This window comes from Dipodomys merriami, unplaced genomic scaffold (assembly GCF_024711535.1).
Source record: "Dipodomys merriami isolate MVZ:Mamm:240054 unplaced genomic scaffold, mDipMer1.0.p SCAF_60, whole genome shotgun sequence".
Lineage (NCBI taxonomy): Eukaryota > Metazoa > Chordata > Mammalia > Rodentia > Heteromyidae > Dipodomys > Dipodomys merriami.
The window spans coordinates 1,442,763-1,466,683 of record NW_027206180.1 but is presented as its reverse complement, the minus strand read 5'-3'; the positions used below and the strand labels follow the sequence as shown (position 1 = coordinate 1,466,683).

Here is a 23,921-nt window from a genome sequence, read left to right as displayed (position 1 = left end):
GTATTAAATATGCTTTCCTCTGTCCTTGCTGACAACTTAATTACATAAAGTTCCATAAAGTTCAAAAGAGTCAGGAGAGCCAGGCACTAGTGGCTCACGCCTATAATCCTAGCTATTCAGGAGGCTGAGATCTGAGGATCACAGTTCAGGGCAAGAAAGTCTATGAGACTCTTATCTCCAATTAATCTCAGAAAAAGCCAGAAGTGGCACTGTGGCTCAAGTGCTCGAGTGTTAGCCTTGAGAAAAAGAAGCCCAGCAATAATGTCCAGGCCCAGAGCTCAAGCCCACAACTGACCAAAAGAAAAAAAAAAAGAGTCAAGAGAAGAGGTAGACAAAGCCGACGGGAAGTGGCTGGTGTGAAACATTACTCTTTAGATACTCCCATCACATTGTTCAGAGCCACAGTCACGAAGAAGCCCTTGTCTCCCAGAGGGTAACAGGCAACCTAAAGCTTACAGAACGAGAAGAAGGGGAGCCATGCTATGTCACTCATGGCCCAGCTGGAATATGAGCAAGATGCTCATGGGCAATGTGAGCTGAGAAAGGTGAGAAAGGCAGCAGATGTGCAAACAAAACTACACTTCCCCAGGAGGCACCTTCCAATGCAGCTAGCTGCAACAGAAGATTCATCTAATCTGATTACAATAACCATGGCCTGCAGCCCAAATGTGGTCTCCCACATATTGTTTTTAAATAAAGTTTTATCGTAACACAGCCACACCCACTGCCATGTACTTTATGGCAGTTTGGGACCCATAAGACAGCACTGTGAGTTGTAACAGAGACCACACAGCCTGGCAAGTTCCAAATACTGGGCTCATGCTGAAGGGTAACAAGGAATTTAGCCTCTAGTTTATGGAACTCCAAGTCAGAAATAAGGTTCCTTGCAGCAGAAAGGCCAAGAAAGCCAGCACGGAACGGGACAGCAGGGAAATGTATCAGGATTTAACAATCTGTGCACAAAGGAAGCATCAACAGTGATGATTACGGCAGGGTAGAACACTGGAAATCATTTACCCAAATGGACTCAGAAGAAACTGATTTAGAGAGAGCCTAAGAAAAGGATAAAGTTTAAAAAAAAAAAAAAAAACTCTTCTGAGGAGTCTGGAAGCATAGTTCAGTTGGTAGAGTGCCAGCCAATGAGCAAAAGTACATCAGGTACTGAGTTCAAGTCCTGGTCTCAGACCAAAAAAAAAAAAAAAAAAAGAGGAAGTGGCGCTCTAGCTCAAGTGGTAGAGTGCTAGCCTTAAGCTGAAGAGCTGAGGCCCAGAGTTCAAGGCCCACAACCGACAAAAAAAAAAAAAAAAAAGAGAGGCTGGGAAGGTGGCTCAGTGATAGACCGCTTGCCTTGCATGCCTGAGGCCCTGGGTTTGACTCCTCAGCACCACATAAGCAAAAAGAAAAAGGCCGGAAGTGGTGCTGTGGCTCAAGTGGTAGAGCACTAGCCTTGAGCTGAAGAGCTGAGGGATAGCACCCAGGCCCAGAGTTCAAGCCCCACGACCGGACCCCCAAAAAAAAAAAAAAGATTAAAATAAACTCTTCTAAAGCAGCTCAGAGTCTTACCGATTCTTCTGCTTCAAGAGAAATATTAGGCTCTTAGACCTATACACACATATTGAAGTTGGAATAGAAGGAAGAAATAAAAGTTGAAATTTAAAAAAGAATCTCTTCCAAGACAAGTAAATCCTAAACAACCCTCAGCCTGAAGGCCATCCAGGTAGGAATATGCGCATGTCTGTATGTGGTACCTGCAGTGGAAGTTATCACAAGTGGGTGAGACCACTACAGCACAGCATGCAGAGAAAAAGCTCAGGAGAGAGGGGGATTGAGGGACAAGGAACAGTAAGACAGCCACATGCAATTAAGGAGCAAGAGAGCAAGTGCCAGCCAGGAGCCAAAGGAACTCCTGCCTGTGCCCTTAACACAGCTTGGCTCCAAGAGTGGAAAAAACACAACCAAGGGCAACAGAGAACCTGAGGAAGGCCAACCCCATGAGCAGGCAATGGAGAATTCTGCAGGCACTGACCCAGTTCATTTGGCACCATTTAACTCCAGTGGCCGAAAATCTAATTTTAGCAGTACCAAGCTCAAAGCCATACCCGTGGCTTCCCCCTCTGCCCAACGCTGAATAAGCAAACCCTGAGCATCAAGATGATGAAGCAAATATTTAACCTGGCTCTGGGAATGATGGTTGATTAAAGACACCTTAAAATAGCATCTACATACATCCTGTCAACAAAAACACAGTGAGGTACAGAAGATTCCTACAGAGGGTTCTGTACGAATGGCACGGAAGCCGAGTACATTTTCGTAGTAAATTAATTAATTAGGTAATTTGCAGAATTTTTTTTTAACACTGGCTGGAGAGCCACTCACCGGAGGCAGAGGGCAGTAGAACTGGTGGACCGTGTGCATGACGTCCAGGAGCATATTGTGTCCTACAACAAGCTTCCCCTGCAGAGTCAAGGCAGGAAAAAGACGTCAAAATCTTGCTGGGGCTTGAATATAAAACGCACGCAATAAGCTCCATGAGGAGGAACTCAAACCAGATTTGCTTTCCATGTTAGAAATTTTAAAAATAAAAAAGCATAGCTGTAAGCAAATACATAGGTATGAACAGGCCTCATTTCTCTTCAATGTTGGAGTGTTCAGAATGCAATTAAAAGCTCCCAATGATTCCTGTTTTTTTGATTTTTCACTAAGTAGGATCCCTCAATCAGAATCAGATGTAGTAAAGAAGAAGAGGGTTATCTTACATCTTACTGTGTTGCCCAGGCTGGTCTTGAACTCCTGGGTTAAACTGATTCTCTTGACTCAGCTTCCCAAGTAGCCGAGACTACAGATGTGTACCACTGCACCACTGGCTAGAAACAGTAAAATTTTGACTGAAAAGCTCTTTTTAATTATTTTTTGTGTGCTGGGATTTGAACTCAGGGCCTGGGCACTGTCCCTGAGCTACTCTGCTAGTACTCTATCACTTGAGCCACAACTCCACTTTCAGCATTTTTGGTAAGTAACTGAAGATAAGAGTCTCACAGGCTAGGGATGCCAGGGATGGCTTTAAATGAGGATCCTAAGATCTCAGTCTCCTGAGTAGCTAAAATTATAGGCATGAGCTATCAGCTGACTAAAAAGTTTTTTAAAGGTAAAATCTGAAACCCAAATCCTTTGAACTGTCAAACTGAATTCTGAGCAAAAAATCTCCAAATATGTATTTTAAGACTGTATTTTTTAAAATCAACCTTACTTATATATATTCATGGGGCTGGGAATGTGGCTTCGTGGTAGAGTGCTTGCCTAACATGCATGAAGCCCTGCGTTCGATTCCTCAGTACCACATACACAGAGAAAGCCAGAAGTGGCACTGTGGCTCAAGTGGTAGGGTGCTAGTCTAGAGCAAAGTGGTTCAGGTCCTAAGTTCAAGCTCCAGCACTGGCAGGGAAAAAAATGTAACTTCATAAGATAAAACACAACTCATCTCTAATTATATTAAACGCAATGAATCTTCATTTCTTCATTTCTTACATCATTTATGTCCAAATTCAAGTTTTTAAGCACATTTACATTACATTGCTTGTCAATGATAATTGTATATTATGTGTAAATTATTCTACTTTGATTTTAAAAAATTAAGTGACCAAGAAACTCTTGAATGTCACTTTAGACTAAGCTAGTCAGGTGACACACATACAACTTAAGGTTGCAATAGTGGAGCTTTACATAAGGTCCCAGTGGGCCTTTAGTATGATATTGCTGGATTACGACGTGAGTAAACAAAATTCTCTGACATAATTAATGTGAGAGGAAAAGTCCCTATCTAACAAGCTGACTTCTAGTTCAGTGATATTCAGTGTCCCTATACAATGCTAACATAGGAAGCACTGGTTAAAACCATGAATATAGTGTGTGGGGAGCCCCAATCACGCCCAAACACTGATAAGTGAAACCAACAATGCTACACACAAACACTCTGGGCAGCCAGAGGCAAAGAGAAGAAAGGAATGTGGCACAAGGTACTCTCACCAGATGTTACCAGAATACTGAGAACCGTACACAAAGCTGTGATCTCGCCACGTCCACTCCCATTCCAGTACGGATTAGTAATTTGAAACTGCTTTAGGTGTGTACCAGGTGGAAGAAAATATAGCTAAGCACCAGTGGCTCACACCTGTAATCCTAGCTACTCAGAAGACTCAGATCTGAGGATCGAAGTTCAAAGCCAGCCCAGGCAGGAAAGTCCATGAGATTCTTATCTCCAATTAACCACCAGAAACCCAGAAGTGATACTGTAGATTAAGTGACAGAGTGCTTGCCGTGTGCTGAAATGCTGAGACAGTGCCCAGGCCCAGAGTTCAAGCCCCACAACCAACAACAACAACAAATAAAAAATAAAAATATATACATATAACATGCAAATAATACAAGTAAGGAAAGAGAACAGGCTAAAAATAAGCTCTGTGGTATTGTGCTGGGATCTATCAGATAAAGGCCTAGATGAATGCAACCATGTTTGTGTGTACATGTTTGTACAGACACACTCACACTTGTGCACACCATGAGGCCATTTTCATCATTGGGCAAACTTCACAGAACAGACTTACACAAAACTAGATGATCTGACCTACACTGTATTCCTAGGTATATGTTTATTTAGCCACTGTTCCTGTTCTAGGCTACAAACTTACAGCAGGAGTGGGGAATATTTTTTCTGCCAAGGGATATTTCTGCCATTTGGATATTTATAACATCATTCACAGGCTTTAGCAAATTATCAGTACAACTGCCCACATAGGGGCAGCTGACAAGAAGCACATGTGTCTGTCCATCATGTACAATGATTTCATCAGCCTTTTAAAGCTGTAACATGACACAATGCAAACCCAGCAGATACCACCTTAATCAGATGATCAGGTCATCATCTTGCACATCATTTCTACAGTACCCTTGCCAAAACCAAAGATCTCAAGTCCAAGTGTAAGGAAGCATATCCAAGCAGAAGGACAGATGTCTGACAAAACAATCAATACTCTCAGAAGTTCAAGGTAATGAAAAGACAGAGATAGCTAGGCACTGGTGGCACACATCTATAATGCTAGCTACTCAAGAGGCTGAGATCTGAGTATTGTGTTTCGAAGCCAGCCCAGGCAGAAAAGTCTCCAGCCTGAGCAGGAAAATCCATGAGAATCTTATCTCCAATTAACCTCCAGAAAACCGGAAATGGCAATGTGGCTCAAAGTGATAAGAGTGCTAGCCTTGAGCAAAGTAGCTCAAGGACAAGGCCCAGGCCCTGAATTTAAGGCCCAGGCCCCCAAGTTCAAGCCCCACAACTAACAACCACCACAAAAGTCAAGCAAGAGAAAAAGAGGCTCTGGGTTCAAGCAACCAGAACCATCATTTGAAAAAAAGGGGGGAGGGAGGGCTGGGAAGGTAGCTCAGTGATATAGTGCTTGCCTTGTACACATGAGGCCCTGGGTTCAATTCCTCAGCACCACATAAGCAGAAACAGCTGGAAGTAGAGCTGTGGCTCAAGTGGTAGGGCACTAGCCTTGAGCTGAAGAGCTGAGGGTCAGTGCCTAGCCCAGAGTTCAGGCCCCACAACCAACCAAAAAAAAAAAAAAAAGCTGGGCACTGGTAGCTCACGCCTCTACTCCTAGCTAATCAGGAGGCTGAGCTCTGAGGATCGTGGTTTAAAGCCAGCCCAGGCAAGTAAAGTCTATGAGACTCATCTCCAATTAACCACCAGAAAACCAGAAGTGGCACTGTGGCTCAAGTAGTAGAGCACTCACCTTGGGCTGAAGAGCTCTGGGACAGTGCCCTGGCCCAGAGTTCAAGCCCCACAACTGACCAAAAAAAAAGAGATGGAATTAAAGCTATAATTATACCTATGCACAAGAACTCAACATTATTATTTTTAATCTTCTGGATTCTTCTACTTAGCAAATAAGACATCTTCAGTCAAACATTGATTGTTTTTCCCCTTATTTCTTACTTCCTGATTCCTCCTATGGTTTAGAAAATAGTATTAATTTTGGGTATCCTAGGAGGACAACAAACAGTAGTCGAATCCTGGGGTGTATTTCCAGAAGAAAGATTTTTCTGAAAATCAGTGCTTTTCTCATCAAGTATACCCTTCTCATCAAGTCTATCCTTCTTCAAGTCCAACTTCTTCCTCCATGCCAGGTAAGCATTCCACATGTGACTAAATGATTCATTTGCATTACTATTTAGGTAACTCACCTTAAATATCATGTTTGGCAACCTAGCTAAAAACAAACAAAAGGTTAGTTTCACTTACGGAATTAGCGATGGCATGAATGACTCTTGAGAATCCCACAGCATCATTCAGCTCCTCCTACATTGGAAAAGAAAATGATTGAGGTATGTTTGAACTAAAATCCTAGCATCCTCCCCATCAAAGCAATGAAGTTTTTTGTCAGGTTTGATGTTAGTGTCAGACATTGTACCCGCTATCCCAAATAACTGCATGTCTGATCTATATACAGTCTTCTGTACTACAAAACAATTAAATGACAAATTATTCATTATTTACAGAAGTAACAGTACCTAGGCTTCACCCATCATTTCATACAATGTGTTCAAGTTTTGGTCAAATTGTCTTGAAAAACCAACAAATGTTTCACCTTTGGGAAGTAGCCACCTGCTGGCTGAACTCAATAATGCACTATGTTTAGACGATGTGGTAACAATGCACCTATAATCAAAGCCATGCAGAAGGCAGAGGTGGAAGGATCAGTTCTAAGGCTACCTCAAAGGCAAAAATGCAAATTCTAGTTAAAAAAAAAACAAACAAACACATACAATAAAAAACTAAAGCAAAAAAGCACTGGGAGCTGGGCACCAGTAGCTCATACCTGTAATTCTAGCAACTCAGGAGGCTTAGATCTGAGGATCATGGTTCAAAGCCACCCAAGCAGGGAAGTCTATGAGACTCTTTATCTCCAATTAATGACCAAAAACCTGAAAATGGCACTGTCACTCAAGTGGTAGAGTACTAGCCTTTAGCACAAATGTTCAAGTGTTCAGGCCCTGAGTTCAAGCTCTATGACCAGTGTGCGAGTGTGCATGCACGCATACACGTGCACACACACACACACACACACACACACACACACACACACACACAAAAGCACTGGAGTATTGCTCAAGTGGTAGAGCATCTCACCTGGCTAGCAGTGCAAAGCCCTGAGTTCAAACTCCAGAACCATCAAAAAATAAAGTAATATGAATAGTAAATTAAACCCAGCATATGATCTAGAAATACACTGAAGGAATAAATAAGCATCTATTATTGCATTCATCACACAGGTAAAACTACCAGAGCCCAGTTACCTGTTCTTTAGCATGTTTCTGCTGCTCCCTTCTCTTGCGTTCTTCCTCATCTACTTTGCTGACAACTATGTATCGCTCCTTCTAAAAGACAAAGCAGAAGTCACAATTATGCTATGGTTAAGTTGCAAGTTTATCACTGCATAGACTTCATGGACTAAGCACGACACAGAGTGTTGTGAAATGCCACCAAAAGTACAGTTGATATGGAAGGGAGGTGTGGCTCAAGTGGAAGAGTGCCTGCCTTGCAAGTACAAAACCCTGGGTCCTGAGTTCAATCCCCAGGATGAGAGAGGAGAGAGAGGAGACAGAGAGAGAGATACCTGCACCACAAAAATTATACATATATGCCAGGCGCTGGTGGCTCACACCTGTAATCCTACTCAGGAGGCTGAGATCTGAGGATCCTAGTTCAAAGCCAGCCTGGGCAAGGAAAGTCCACGAGACTCTTATCTCCAATTAACCACCAGAAAACCAGAAGTGGCACTGTGGCTCAAGTGCTTGCCTTGAGCTGAAGAGCTCAGGGACAGCGCCCAGGCCCAGCCCCATGACCGACAAAAAAATTATACACACACACACACACACGTACATATTAGCAATAAGTTATGTATCTTTGAACATAAATTTTAGCAAGTTGCTAAAATGCTAGAGAGGAACTCTACCACTTGAACCATGCCCTCAGTCTTCTGTGCCCTAGTTTTCAGATATACCTTGAGTTTTTGGCCAGGCCAGTCTCAGACTACAATCTTCCTTATCTGAGCCTCCCACTGACCTGGAACCACAGAAATGCACCTCAGCTGGAACCTCAGCTTTTCAGCTGAGATGGAGTCTCACTAACATTTTTACACAAGGTATCCTCAAACTCTAATCCCCTAAAGTAGCTGGGCTTGCAGGGGTAAGCCACCATTCCTGATCCTTGAACATAATTTCTAAGTAGTTACTTATAAAGCAAAACTTCCATAGCATATTTTCTATGAAAAAACTGCAGTTTCTGGTTAGGAGATAGAAAACAATACTGACTTCTTTCTTTCTCTCTCTCTCTCTCTCTCTTTTTTTTTTTTTTTTTTTTTTTTGTCAGTCATGGGGCTTGAACTCTGGGCCTGGGCGCTGTCCCTCAGCTCTTTAGCTCAAGGCAAGTGCTCTATCACTTGAGCTACAGCGCCACTTCCGGTTTTCTGGTGCTTTATTGGAGATAAGAGTCTCACAATTTTTCCTGCCCGGGCTGGCTTTGAAACACGATCCTCAGATCTCAGCCTCCTGAGTAGCTAGGATTACAGGCGTGAGCCACCAGCACCTGGCACTGCCTTCTTTCTCATACATTGCATCTTATGTTAATTAAACACAACAGGCTGCATTTGTGGTTCAAGTGGTAGAGTGCCCGCAATGAGCAAGTGAGCCTAGCAATAGTTCAAGGGCCCAAATTCAAGCACCACAGTCATACACACAGACACAAACCCACAAAATCTGCTGTGTCAATGTTTGAGGTTTATCTTCTGAGAAGAACGTTTGTACCTTATATAATCTCTACGCTGATATATGACTTAAGAACAACATCAAATTCTAAATTTTTTAAATTCTGCAAAAGGAACCCTTTCTGAAGACATATATTCCCCATTACAATTCCATCAGTGAAGACTGGAAATACATGACAAGATCAATACTCATGACTCCCATTGTAAGACTTAATATTACCTGCCAGCACAATACAAAGCCATTTTTGGAACACAGATTGGTGTATGTGCACGTTCCAGTTTACAAGACATGTGCTCTTCTACTTAGTGGAGCTAGGGGAGGGGGTGTCACATAGTAACACTGATAGCTGGGCTGGGCTGGGGAAGGGCTCAGTGGCAGAGGGCTCACTAAGTGTGTGCCCTGAGTTCCATCCTCAGCTCTAGATTTAGATCATGACCTGCATGTTCATTCAGCCCAATGTACGAATGAGGAAAACAAGGCTTACAGGCATTAAAGAATTTGCCAAAAAGCCGGGCATCGGTGGCTCATGCCTGTAATCTTAGCTACTCAGGAGGCTGAGAGCTGAGGATCGCGGTTCAAAGCCAGCCCAGGCAGGAAAAGTCTGTGAGACTCTTATCTCCAATAAACCACTCAGAAAACTGGAAGTGGTGCTGTGGCTCAAGCAGTAGAGTGCTTGCCTTGAGCTGAAAAGCTGAGAGACAGCCCCCAGGCCCAGAGTTCAAGTTCCACGACCCAGGAGGGCGGTGGGGGGGCGGGGGGGGGGAGAACTTGCCAAAGGACCAGCCCCTGACAGCATAACTAAGTAAACTGACATGGAACACATCAATAGATCACTGTGTATGTTGACTGTTATCCCTAAGTAATTCTTGAGGTTACCTTTTCTGTTTCTAAAGTCTCAACATGAATGCCTTTGGGATACCTAAAGAGAAAAAGGAAAATATGACATCAGAGCATAAATGCATGGCTGCCAAAATCTGAAATATCTTAAAAGCACCACGTAGCACTAAACGGAACGTTTTCTTAATATACTTAGTACTCCAAAGTACTTACGCTGAGCCATATTCTAGCTCTGAACTTAAATGTGCAAGAATGCATCAAATTCATTTGTAAGGACTTCAGCATTTTACAAAATGCCTTGTATCATATAATATAATTAACTCATTGCCACAGGCAAACTTTGCTTCTAAAAAGAAAATGCCTGTGAACCATAGAAAGTATCTTGAGGCTGCATAGGCCACACAGAGCGGGGTTTGAGAAGACCAGCTGGGCTGTGGTTTAGCTTGGCAGGTACACGGGGTAAGCTGCAAGAACAGTGTGATGGAGCTGGCTGGTCAAACCAGGTCCTTTTCAGTCTCCTCTTTTGTTCTTGTTCATTTTTGTGGTACTAAGGATTGAACTCATACCTGCCACTCAAGCCACACCCCAGTCCCTTTCTAATTTGTTTCAAGTTTATTTGCAGTACCCATGTTACTATCAGGTGGTTGTTGAATATTTCTGATTTTGGTTTTCTGTTTTGTTTCTAGACAGTACTGGAGATGGAACTCTGGGCCTTGTGCATGCTAGACAAATACTCTACCAGTAAGCCACGATCTAATAAAAGAACAAGAACCACAGGTTCAAATGCAAACACCAACCTGCAGAATGTCAATGTTCATCTTTGAATGAGAGAGCCAAAGGAAGCATCCCCAGAAAAATACAGGCACAAAACTTGGGATATTATTTCAAGAGATTGACAGATCTCTTGAAATCACCTATAATCTAACTCCAAGTTAAGAATCCCAGCTTCAGCTGGGCACCACTGACTTATGCCTGTAATCTTAGCTACTGGAAAGGCTAAAATGAGGAGAATTACAGTTTGAGGCCAGCCCAGGGAGAAAAGTTCACAACTGGATCTCAACTCAGCTGAGACAGTGGTATATGCCTGTCATCCCAGATATGTAGAAGACTAAGATCCAGAGGACAGAAGTTCAAGGACAGAAGATCAAGGCCAGCCTGGGCAGAAAAGTCTATGAGACTCCATCTCAACAGAAGAAGCTGGGCATGGTGGTAATATCTATCTCCCAGCTATGTCAGGAAGCCTAAAATAGGAAGACTGCAGTCTAGATTCACACCCAAGCAAGAGTTAAAGACTCTATCTCAAAATAACCAGTGCAAAAAAAGGACTAAAAGAGTGGCTCAGTGGTAGAACATATAGTGTGTCTGATGCCCTAAGTTCAAATCCTGTTACTGCCAAAGAAAAAAAAAGAATCCTTGCTTTAGAAAACATTTTATCTGAGTGTCTCTTAGGTCTTAAAACCAAATCTTTACTAAATATCTTCAAAAAACAAATGCAAAAATACAATGCAGCCAAAAGCTGAATGGATAAAGTAAAAAAGATAAAAGAAAACTTAGAAGCCCTAAAGCATCTCTATTAAGAAACATAAGTGGGCTGGGAATGTGGCTTTAGTGGCAGAGTGCTTGCCTAGCATGCATGAAGCCCTGGGTTCAATTCCTCAGTACCACATAAACAGAAAAAAGCTGGTGGTTCAAGTGCTAGCTTTGAGCAAAAACTGAGGGACAGAACCCAGGCCTTGAGTTCAAGCCCCAGGACTGGGGAAAAACAAAAACAAAACATGCATAAATGAGGATTCATTTTTTTATTTTATTTATTTTTTGCCAGCCACAGGGATTGAACTCAGGGTGGGGGTAGTGCCTCTTTTTGCTCAACGCTAGCAGTCTACCACTTGAGCCACAGTGTGACTTCCCTTTTTTTCAGTTTATGTGGTACTGAGGAATCGAACCCAAGGCAAGCATTCTACCACTAAGCCACATTCCTAGCCCAAGGATTCATCTTAAGGTGGGAGTCCTAGGGTGTGACTCTAGTACAATGCATGCCTAACAAATGCCAGGCCATGAGTTCAAATCCTAGTACAGTGAAATCAACAAACAAGAAAGATACAGCAGCCAGGCACTTGTGGCTCATGTCTATAATCCCAGCTACTCAGGAGGCTGGCCAGCCCATGCAAGAAAGTCTGTGAGCCTCTTATCTCCAATTAACCACCAGAAAACTAGAAGTAGAGCTATGGGTCCAAGTGGTAGAGGGCTAGCCTTGAGCAAAAGAACTCAAGGACAGTGTAAGCAAAGAGATTATATTTCATTTTAAAATCTTAGGCCCTCCACAGAGCTCTTACATACAATGCAATCACTTACTTCCAGCTCAAAGTTTGATAAATTAGCTTTCTTTGGAACCTATAAAACAAAAGAAAACATATTAATTTGGTCCATTAAAGATAAACTCTGATTAAGCACTTCATTTTTAAAAGAGTTTTTGTTAGAAGAGACATGTAATATACAAAAATAGTGAGGAATCTGAGTGCTGGTTGCTCACACCTGTAATCCTAGCCACTCAGAAGGCTGAGATTTGAGGATGGCAGTTTGAAGCCAGGCTGGGCAGGAAAGTACCTGAAATACTCATCTCTCATTACTTGCCAGGGCTATGTGAACAGAGCTACAAGTAGACAGATTAACTAAAACACTCAGTGAAGCAAGTGTGGCAGGAAGCCAGAAGAAAGAGATATGTGAAATGCCGATGATGTCCCTGCTCAGAAAAGTTAAAGCATAGCTGGGTACCAGTGGCTCATGCCTGTAATCCTAGCTACTCAGGGGGCTGAGATCTGAGGATCACAGTTTAAAGCCAGCTAGACAATAAAGTCCTCGAGACTCTTATCTTCAATAAACTACTCAGGAAAAGCCGGAAGTGGCACTGTGGCTCAAGTGGTAGAGCATTAGTCTTGAGCACAAAGAGGCTCAGAGACAGTTCCCAGGCCCTGAGTTCCAGGCCCAGGATCGGGGGGGGGGGGGGGGGGGGGGGAATAGAAGAAAAGTTAAAGGATGAAAGTGGCCTGAAAATGAATCTTTTCCTGTATCATGTGCCCCTCTAGACCTGAAGTCAAAACTCACATTGTTTCTACAATCCAGGGACAGAACAAAGCATCCATTTTGTGCCTTAGTACCCCCCCCACACACACACACACTATGTTAATGCCATAGTGCTTAACTCTTGGAACATGATGCTAATAGATGAACTATTTATAAAGAAGTTTTAAAAAGACCAAATACATCAAATGTCAGAGGTCGTCTTCCTCTCCAAAGAAAGAATATATGAACGTGTGCAGAAGAACTAACCCGGTACATGGCTCTAAATCCAAATTCTTGTTCTCTTCACTTTGCAGTAAGTCTTCTATTTTCGCTCTGAGAAGTTAGAATAAGATCCCAACCATCAGTACCTTGAAGGAATGAAGTCATCAACCAAGAGAGCAATCACACTCAAATCCTATTCAAATCCTTCATCAATAATCATACTCAAAAGCAGTCTAGACCTAAGAACATATTTCTTGAGCACATAATTTTTATTTTTAGGGGTCCGGTTGTGGGGCCTGAACTCTGGGCCTCGGCGCTGTCCCTCAGCTCTTCAGCTCAAGGCGAGCACTTTACCACTTAAGCCACAGCACCACTTCCGGCTTTTTTTCTTCTTGATTATGTGGTGCTGAGGAATCAAACCCAGGGCATGCAAGGCAAGCGCTCTACCACTGAGCCACCTTCCCAGCCCATAATTTTTATTTCTATACATTTGGAACAAATCACAAACTTTTCTCTTCCAATACTTAGAAAAAAGTGTTTTATTTTAGTACACATTTTGGGCAGGATTATTGCTATCATTAATGAATTGGTAGCAACTTCTTCAAGGTTTTGTCAAATTTCCAGGCACTTAGATTTGAGGGTTGAGATTTGAAGTAAGCCAGGGCAGGAAAGTCCATAAGAGTCTTATCTCCAATGAACCACCCAAAAGCTATAGGTGGAGCTATGGTTCAAATGATAAGAGCACTAAAATGATAAGAGCACTAGCCTTGATGGAGAAATCTAAGAGACAGTGCACAGGCTAAGTTCAAGCCAACACACACACACACACACACACACACACACACACACACACACACACACACACACACACACACACACACACACACACACACACACACACACACACACACACACACACACACACACACACACACACACACACACACACACACACACACACACACACACACGAGCACTAGCCTTGATGGAGAAATCTAAGAGACAGTGCACAGGCTAAGTTCAAGCCAACACACACACACACACACACACACACACACACACACGTCTTGGCCAGGCAACACACACACACTCACACACAAATTTGTCTTGGCCAGGCACTGGTGGCTCATGCCTGTAATGCTAGCTACTCAGGAGGCTGAGATCTGAGAAACAGTTCGAAGCCAGCCTGGGCAGAAAAGTCCACGAGACTTGTCTCCAATGACTCAAAAGAACTGGAAGTGGTACTGTAGCACAAGGTAGAATGCTAGCCTTGAGCACAAAGAGGCTCAGGGACAGCACCCAGGCCCTGAGTTCAATGCCCTGAGTTAAGCTCCACAACTAACAAAAAATTTTAAAAATTAAAAAAAAAAAAAAAAGAATTTGTTTTGGCCAGGTGCTGGTAGCTCAGGTCTGTAATCCTAGTTGCTCAGGAGGCTGAGATCTGAGGATCAAGGTTCAAAGCCAGCCTGGGCAGGAGAGTCCATGAAACTTATCACCAACTAATCACATAAAAAGCCAGAAGTAGCACTGTGGCTCAAGTGGTAGAGTGATAACCTTGAGTGAATGGAGCCCAGAGACAGCACCAGGCCCTGAGTCCAAGCCCAGGATCAGAAACAACAAAACAAAACAATTGTCAAAAACAGTGATATAATTTTCTACTTTTCTAGTAAAATATTTATACTGATAACTAGATTAGGGCCAAACCAGATACTCTTCCAAGGACAGATATGCTGTTAAAAACGTGAGTGTGATACAGAAAAGCAAGTGCAAGCTGAAGCCTGGCTGGGTCTGCAAACCTGGTTGCCTCTGAGCATACGAGGGCTGGCTGTCGGGCCCTTAGTCCATGCAAGTCGGCCCATGGTGGAGGTTTCTTGCTTGGTGACATGAAGCAAGTGCATGCACAATGACACAATTTGTGCTTGTTGCTCAAAGTCAGATCCTGTCCCTCTTAAGTTCAAGCTTACACGTGAGCCCTTTGGATGCAGCACAGATTGAAAGACCCAGTGCACACATGTTTTTAGTTTAGGAACTTACACAACTTGCTCAATAAACTTCTTCTGATCTTCAGGAACTGTCACAGGACACTGTGAAGTGTTGGGAGATGCATAGGCCAGTGCTCCTGACCCATTAGCCTGAGAACGCTTTTCATCATATTGCTCTCTCAGCTGTCTTTCTTCTTCCTGATTTAAATATGGAATTCCTAAGCAAAAATGTGAAGAGTACATCAGCAGAAGAAACTATTTCACGTTTATTTTTTTTTTTTGTCAGTTGTGGGGCTTAAACTGTGGGCCTGGGTGCTGTCCCTCAGCTCTTCAGCTTAAGGTTAGCACTCTACCACTTGAACCACAACACCATTTCCAGTTTTCTGGTGGTTTATTTGAGATAAGAGTCTCATAGACTTTCCTGTCTGGGCTGGCTTTGAACCATGATCAGATCTCAGTCTTCTGAGTAGCAAGGATTACAGGCATGAGCCACTGGCACTGGCTTTCACAATTTTTTTAACTCATCAAAGAGTTTATAATAATAAAGAAACATATGTCATATTTAACGATATCACACAAAAAAAGATAAGTAACTTCATTTTGTCTGTGCATTCATTCTTCTTTCCAGGAAAGGCAGCCTCTCTGGTGTGCTCTAATAGCCAGTTCTCCTCACCCAGCAAACAATGAGTGGACATCTGAGACATGGCATGCTCTGTACTGGGGCTGGGAAATGGCTCCTCAGGGTGCGCTCCAGCCCTGCACACCAGGAGGAGGCTAGCAGTCATACTCACACACTCATGTCAACTACACAGACTTTTTCTCCAATGAGAACTGACTCCAATTATAAAACAGTTGTCTATGGAAAAGGGATTTTTCCCAATAGCACTACAGGAGTGCAGCCACTTTAAAGCCTGGGGATGGGCTGGGAATGTGGCTTAGCGGTAGTGTACTTGCCTGGAACACATGAAGTCCTGGGTTCAATGCCTTAGTACCATAGAAATAGAAAAAGCCACAAGTGGCACTGTGGCTCAAGTGGTAGAGTACTAGCCTTGAACAAAAAGAAGCTCAGGGACAGTGCCTAGGCCCTCAGTTCAAGCCCCACTACTAGCAAAAAAAAAGTGGGGAGGGGTGTTGCTCAGTGGTACAGCGCTTGCCTAGTATTGCACAAGGCCCAGGGTTTCACTCCCAGCAATACAAAGGGGAAAAAAAAAGTATGATACTAGTGTGGTGTAGTGGTCCATGCCTACAATCCAGCTCTCAGAAGGCTGAACAGGAGAATCAAGAATTTGAAGCCAGCCTGAGTTTATAGTGAGACCCTGTCTGAAAAATAACCCAACAGGCACAGGTGGTTCACACCTGTAATCCTAGCTACTTAGGAGACTGAGATCTAAGGATCTTGGTTCAAAGATAGCCTGGGCATGAAAGTCCATGAGACTTATTTCCAATAAGTTACTCTGAAAAAGCTGGAAGTGGCACTGTGGCTCAAGTGGTAGAGCACTGGCCTTGAACACAAAGAGGCTCAGGGACAGTGCCCAGGTCCTGAGTTCAAATCCCAGGACAAGCAAAAAATAAGCAAATTTTAAAAATAATAATAATAAATCAACAAAGCCAGGTATTTGTGGCTCATGCCTCTAATTCTAGCTACTAAATTGGAAGGTATCGATTTAAAGCCAGCCTGGGCAGGAAAGTCCATGAGACTCTGACTTCCAATTAACCACCAAAGAAAACCCAGAAGTGGAGCTGTGGCTCAAGTGGTATATGTGATGTTTGACCAAAAAAGCTCAGAGACAAACAAAAAAAAGAAAGAAAGAAAAAAAAAAAAAAGAAAAGAAAAAATTCATTTATTCATTCTGTTTAGGCTTTGGCTGTAGACTTCAGCACAACATTGCTGTTCATTAAAAAAAAAAAAAAAAAAAAAAGCTCAGGGCAGTGTTCAGGCCCTGAGCAAAAAATAACAAAAAATAAATAAACCAACAAAAAATTAAAATAAAGTTCTTTACTGCTGTTGCACTGGAAGAAAACACGGAAGCATGGTCTTAAGTGGTGCTTAGGTAACTAAGCCCCATCTGCAGTAGAACAGACTATGTAGTGAGACCGGAAGCCACAGCGGACCTCCATGAAGCAGTGTCTACAGTTCATAGAGTTATGAAAAACTGAAGACTGCATATTCCCTCTTACCCAGCTGGCACAAAATGGTAATTGTCCACCAAATCCAGATGTACTTTCCAAGGACAATTTAAAGGCTTATAAATTGCTACATATGATGTCTTACCATTGCGAAAAACTTTATTAAAATCAAATCCTTGGCTCGCTAGGAAGTCAATGCTGGAGCTCTGAAATGAAAACACAGGTTTGGGTGGTACTAATGGAAGGGATGCTAACAGAACAGAGAAATAACTCAGGCAAGAAAACCACAGCAGCCAGGTGTGGCTCAAGTGGTTCAGAACTAACCATGAGCATGCAAGCTAGGCCAGAATAGAAGGCCCTAAGTTCAAACCCCAGTACTGGCACAAAAATAAATGAATGAAGCCAGACGCCAGTGGCTCACACCTGTAATCCTAGCTACTCAAGAAACTGAGATCTGAGGATCACAGTTCAAACCCAGCCCAGGCAGGAAAGTCCATCAGACTGTTATCTCCAAATTAACCACCAGAAGACAAGAAGTGGTACTGTGGCTCAAGTGGTAGTGCTTGCCCTGAGCTGAAGAGCTCAGGGACAGTGCTCAGGCCCAGAGTTCAAGCCCCACGACCGACCAAAAATAAATAAATAAATAAATAAAAATAATAAATGAATGAATAAATTTCACATCCTAATTTCTATCTGCCTATCTTTACATCTTATTAATGAATTCTGAAACAAAGGGGGAAATAATAGTGTGATTAACTAACAAACTAAAATTAAGGGCCAAAGAGGTAAAATTTTTTGCCTAATGCCCTAAGTTAGTAAATAGAACTAAAAATTAAAAAAAAAAATTTTAAGATAAGAGTCTCACTACCTAGCTAAGGCTGGCCTGGAACTTGCTAAGTAGCCCAGTACGGCCTCAAACTTGTGATCTCCCTGATTCAGCCTCTCCAGAGTACTGAGGTTACAGGAGTATACTGCCTGGCTAACACCAGTGAAATGTGATGTTTTTGTTTGTTTGCTTTTGCAGGTTTGGGGATAGAACTCAGGGTCTTGTACATGTAAAGCAAAGTATTCTTTCAATGGGATACATCCCTTGCCCTATATTTAAAGAGAGTTCTGATCTCACTTTTGCACACTGCCTCATTAGTTCCATGAGGAAAAATAATGCCATTGTGCTGCTTACCTGACAGACAAATTTGACATCTGGTGAGGATCTACTGAAGGGCTTGGGGAAAACGTAGAAGTTAAATGACTTTGTTATATACCTGGGAAAAAAAAAATCAGACAAAAAAAGAGACTTAGGGGATGACATGATTCCACCGCAGAATTCCCACCACTTGCTCAAACAACCTACTTTGAATCTGTGTGGTCATACTTAAAAGTGCAAAGGCCAAACTGAAACAGCAAAAAGTCCATGGAATGCTGGAAAAGGGAAATAAAACATCTATCACTATGGTGCTGAATATTTAACATGAGCAACAGCATTTTCAATCAGGTGCTTTCTGAATCTCTTAGCAGAGTACTTCTGATAGAAACAGATTATACACATGATGGATCAGAAGCACTATTAGCTTATATACATTGCTTAATTATTTCTCCCAATCAAATAATATTCACCTTCCAGAGAGGACATTAAACCTATTTCCAAATTATTAAATAGGAAGTAGAGCTGTGGTTCAAGTAGTAGAGTACCAGCCTTGAGTAAAAAAGCTATGGGAGAGTACAAGGTCCCAAGTTCAAGCCTCAGAACCGGCACACACACCAAAAAGTTAATGACCAAAATTATTAAAATAACCGTATCATATCCTCTATTACTCAAGTAATATCAAAAATAATAAGCCTTCCTCCACAATGTTTTCCAGCAAACAATTATTTTTGCTGTTGTTTTAGATACCACAAAAATACTGTGCTATGGCAGAAGTTGAGAGGAAGTGCTATGTACTTATGTGCAAGCTTCTAGATCTTTCACTGTAAGTCAATGGAAGGAGGAGTCCCAGGAACAAAAAAGACTTCTGGAAGCATCTACTTGCCTTTTTAAGCTTCTGATATCTCTCTTCTGGAGTGTCAAAACCATTAGTTAATGTGGTCACTGAGGGTCCATCACTGATACCTAGATTTTAAAAATATATGTTTTGACTTATTAATAAATGCCACTGTAAAAATGTCAACAGTCACCATTTAGTGACTATTTTCATATTCTTCTGAGTTAAAACTAACTGCAACTATGCCCTGCCTCATTTTTTTTTCAAAATTAGCTATAATTTGTGGCTATGAAGGTAAGAAAACTTTCTTAGTTTATGAAAAACTATTGGGTCAATTCATAGCCACACACACACACACACACACACACACACACACACACACACACACACACACACACACACACACACACACACACACACACACACACACACACACACACACACACACACACACACACACACACACACACACACACACACACACACACACACACACACACAAGTTTATGAAAAACTATTGGGTCAATTCATAGCTACACACACACACACACACACACACACACACACACACACACACACACGGTGTTAAACTGACTGGTCACCAATACATAAACTTAGAACAATACATAAATATAGACAAAATTTCAACCTAAGAATGTGTACTTTCCATGGCTTAAAATGGTTTCAGAACCTAGTATTAAAAAACAAACAAACAAAAAAACCTCTAGCAAGGTGCTGGCGGCCTATACTTGTAATCCTAGCTACTCAAGAGTCTGCAATCTGAGTAGCATAGTTCAAAGCCAGCCCAGGCAGCAAAGTCTCCATGAGACTCTTTATCTTCAATTAACCACTCAAAAAAACAGAAGTGGAGTTGTGGCACAAAATGGTAGAGAGCAAAAGAGCTCAGGGAGAGTACCAGGCCCTGAGTTCAAGCCCCACAACCAACAAAAAATAAATAAAATAAAATAAAAAAATAACAACAATAACCTTTATGTTTAAATAAGTTTTTTGGTGGTTATTTTTGGGTTTTGTTTGGTTGGTTGGTTGTTTGGTTCTCTGTGTAGTCAAGGCTAGCCTAGAACTCTTCATCCTCTTGCATCATCCTTCCAAGTGCTGGGATTACAGGTGAGCACTGCTATACCCAGCCTATTTTCCTGCTTTCTAAAGTATTAATATACAACCAGACACCCAAGAATCTTTAGATTGACAGTCTTTGCCAAAGTTTGGAGTGGCATCCATGTAGGCATTTTCACAGTGAAGAAAAGTTATTTCCAGACTGAGAAAGTTGTCCTCATCTATAATCCTAGCTATTCAAGAGGCAGAGAAGGGGAAGAATGAAATTTGATCTTCAAGGTTACTGGGGGAGGGAGTTTCTAAGACTTCATTCAATCAATTAAGGCTAAGCACACAGGTATGGACCTGTCACCCAGCTATAGTAGATAGGAATACCAAAGTCTAATATGGCCCACATGAAGGCCAGACTTTATGCAAAAAACAAAAATAAAACAAAAAAAAGGACCTAAAGCAAAAAGGGATAGGGAGTATGGCTCAAGCAAAATGCCAGCCTGACGAGAGAGAGGGAGAGAAAGACAGAGACAAAGAGAGACAGAGACAGAGACAGACACAGGGACAGAGCGGGGGACAAGGAAGGAAAGGGAAGAGGAGTAATTGAATTCTTTCTGGTGAAAACCCTTGGCTTCTTAGGTAATCAACTCCAACTAGAAAACAAATACTTGGTCTAAGAATGTGGCTTAGTGGTACAGTACTTGCCTAGCATACATGAAGCCCTGGGTTCAATTCCTCAGTACCACATACACAGAAAAAGCCAGAAGTGGCTCGGTGGCTCAAGTGGTAGAGTGCTAGCCTTGAGCAAAAGAAGCTCAGGGACAGTGCTCAGGCCCTGAGTTCAAGCCCCAGGACTGGCACCAAAAATTATAGTTTTTAAAACATAGTCATAGAGAAAATATGGATATTTATTATAGCAAAAGGAAGAAAACTGCTCATCTTGTCACTAACAATTTAAAATTGTGCATTTCTTCTCTCAAAAAAATAAAAGAGCATCACAAATGTTGGCAGAATATTACACAGTTACACACACACACACACACACAAAATCAGGTAGGCAAACACTTCCACTAATGCATAAAGGAATATCTTATTTACTGCAAAAGCTTGACCATGGTTAGTTACAAAGGACAAATATTGTAGGGTTCCATTTATATGATGTGTCTATAAGAGCCAAATTCATACAGATAAATAGTTGTTGACAAGGATTTGGAGAAAGGGAGGAATGGAGAATTCATTATGTAGTGTGTCAGTTGAGGAGGAGGAAATGGATGGGTGGCAGCTGCATGGGAAAGTGGACATACCTAACTGCAAAACCACTCCAAAGACAAAAACAGGTAAATCAGACAGTAGTAGCTCATACCTGTAATCCTAGTTACTCAGTAGAATGAGCTCTAAGGATCACAGTTCAAAGCCAGTCGAGGTGGGAAAGTCTGTGACTCTTACGTCCAATTAACCAAGGTGGTAGAGCACCAACCTTGAGTGAAAAAGCCCAGACTCTCCCTCCAAAAAAAAAAAAAAATGAAAAGAAAAAGATTAAAATAGAAAACTTATGGCACATACAGTTTTACCACCAAAAAAAAAAAAAAAAAAAGAAAAATCTCACCCTCGTCCTCATGCTTTCTATCATGTATGGGTCAAATTTTAAGCAGCACCAAAACCACAAACTCCATCCACAACCCTCACAGCCTGGCCAATAATAAAACAACCACCACATCTCTTTCATGCCTTAAAGTGTTTAAGAGGAAATGTAGAGAATTCTGCCCGCCCAAGTCCCCAACCTACATAAGAAGGTGACTGAGGTGGGAGTCGGGGAGGGCGCGAGGTGGGGTAGAGAGCGGCTAAAGGAGCCTGAGCTCTGCACTGCACGGCGCTAGCTAGCCCCGATGCTTGCAAGGGGATACCTGAGAACTCCCCATCGATAGCGAAGAAGTCCGCCTCCTCTATGGCCTGGTACACTTTGTGAAGATTACTCTTAAAATCTGCGGAGAAAGCGAGAAGAGGCTCAGAACTTGTGGCCTGGCTTTCTGCCTACACACTGAGGGGAGAAGGGATGAGGGGGACACCTGAGACCCGCGGAGTCAGGTGGGGGACAGGTCCCAAAGGTGTGCACTGGCCGCAGGAGGTCAAGTCCCGGGAGGTGCATGGGCCACGTGGGGTCAACTCCCAGACGCGTGGCTGGACGGAAGACCAGGCCCCTGAGGGAACCTGGGGCCGGAGGAACACCAGGGTGCTGGGCCGGGGGAGTGGGGGGGGCACGTTTCTCACAGGAACGAGGTCCCCACCCCCCCAAGAGGTGCCCGGGCTTAAGGAAGGCGACTCCCCGCGGGGCTGAAGAAGCCCGCCCCCCGCCAAACAGGCTGCCGGTGGTCTGGGCCTAGCAGGCTGAGTGAGGGGGGAGCTTGGGGGCGCGGGTCGTGCACGCACTGCTTCGGATTATCTCCATGCTGCAGAGTGGCGGGAACCCGGGCCCTGCCCCCGGCCTGTCTCAGCCGTTCAACTCGCAGAGTTCCGCCGCGTCCACCACAGCACACCGAGGCAGCGACAGCAGCCACAGAACAGCCTTCGGAGCCGACTTCCGGAAACAGCGCGCGCCGGCTGCGTCTGCGTCAGCGCCCGCGTCGCCTGGCGCCGGGGGCGGGGCTAATGGTACAGCCCAATCACCGTTCAGGGATCGATGGGGGGGCGTCGCTATCCAAGTTCCAGGGTGTGTCCTAATGTATAGTGGCGTTTGATTTGGAAAAGGACACTAGTGCGAGTCCTGACAGCTAGTCCCGCTGACAAATATTTGCGGAGTTCCTAGTCTGTGTCACTCCGATAGGGGTAACGGTGCAGCGAGGAAGCATGGCCCAGCCCATAATGGAGATTAAAACTTGGGATATGGCTGGGCTCTGGTGGCTCCTGCCTGTCACCCTAGCTACTCTGGAGGCTGAGATCTGAGGATCACAGGTCAAAGCCCCCCCCAGGAAGGAAAGTCTATGAGATTTTCATCTTCAATTAACCACCAGAAAGCCGAAGGTGGAGCTGTGGTTCAAAGTGGTAGTGTCCTAGCCTTGAACAAAAGAGCTCAAGAGCAGTGTCAGGCCCTGAGTTCAAGCCCCGTGACCAAAACCAAAAGCAAAAACAAAAACAAAACCTTGGGATTGGAAGGAGAAAGTCTGTAATCTCAGTGGGGGGGGAGGGGGGGAGCAAGAGGCTGTTGCAATAGAGAATAATAGGGTGGGTACTTCGATGACTGGAAAAGCCAAGGCTGAGACCTTTATCTTCGTGACCTGGAACGCATAGAACATCTGTCCCTAAGAAAGATGTATGTCGGCTTGAGGTTGACCAGCAAAGTCTAACATGGGGCTGACATACAGAAGAAAAGTGTATAAACACGGGTTGAATTAATAAGTTCACCTTGGTCTTTCACAAAAGCCTTCCATATGAAGCTGGTTAGAAGGCATGCTTTCTCTCTGTCTGTCTGTCTGTCTGTCTGTCTCTCTCTCTCTCTCACTTTGGTGGTGGTGGTGATTGTGTGTTTGTACACGCGTGCAAATACTAGGGTTTAAATTCAGGGCCTCATGCTCTCACTTATTTTTCCTGCTCAAGGCTAGCCTCTACCGGTTGAACCACATTTCTAGTTCAGCTTTTTGCTGGTTAATTGTACATAAGCTTCTCATAGACTTTTCTACCTGGGCTGGCTTTGAACATCCATCCTCAGATCTCAGCCTCCAGGATTACAGGTGTGAACCACTGGCTCCCAGCTTGTAAATTTTGCTATGAACCTTCTATAATAAAGAAAAAATGTTTATTGCCAGAAAATGAATGCACACACTCTCTGACTAGC

At 43.2% G+C, this 23,921-nt stretch overlaps 1 protein-coding gene across 1 annotated transcript in view; it reads right to left on the bottom strand.

Annotated features, from left to right (window-relative positions):
• Positions 1-22,667, bottom strand: part of Parn (poly(A)-specific ribonuclease) — a 94,752-nt gene extending 72,085 nt beyond the window's left edge. Inside the window, exons 1-13 of the mRNA XM_070003444.1 lie at positions 22,520-22,667; positions 21,997-22,074; positions 19,076-19,155; positions 18,400-18,467; positions 18,229-18,310; positions 17,194-17,254; positions 14,974-15,139; positions 12,985-13,050; positions 12,010-12,048; positions 9,697-9,739; positions 7,351-7,431; positions 6,296-6,352; positions 2,377-2,454 (exon numbers count right to left, since the gene is read on the bottom strand). Coding sequence (XP_069859545.1) covers positions 2,377-2,454; positions 6,296-6,352; positions 7,351-7,431; positions 9,697-9,739; positions 12,010-12,048; positions 12,985-13,050; positions 14,974-15,139; positions 17,194-17,254; positions 18,229-18,310; positions 18,400-18,467; positions 19,076-19,155; positions 21,997-22,074; positions 22,520-22,538 — 918 coding nt within the window. The 5' untranslated portion in view covers positions 22,539-22,667. The remainder of the gene's footprint in view (positions 1-2,376; positions 2,455-6,295; positions 6,353-7,350; positions 7,432-9,696; positions 9,740-12,009; positions 12,049-12,984; positions 13,051-14,973; positions 15,140-17,193; positions 17,255-18,228; positions 18,311-18,399; positions 18,468-19,075; positions 19,156-21,996; positions 22,075-22,519) is intronic.
• Between the last annotated feature and the right edge of the window lie 1,254 nt (positions 22,668-23,921).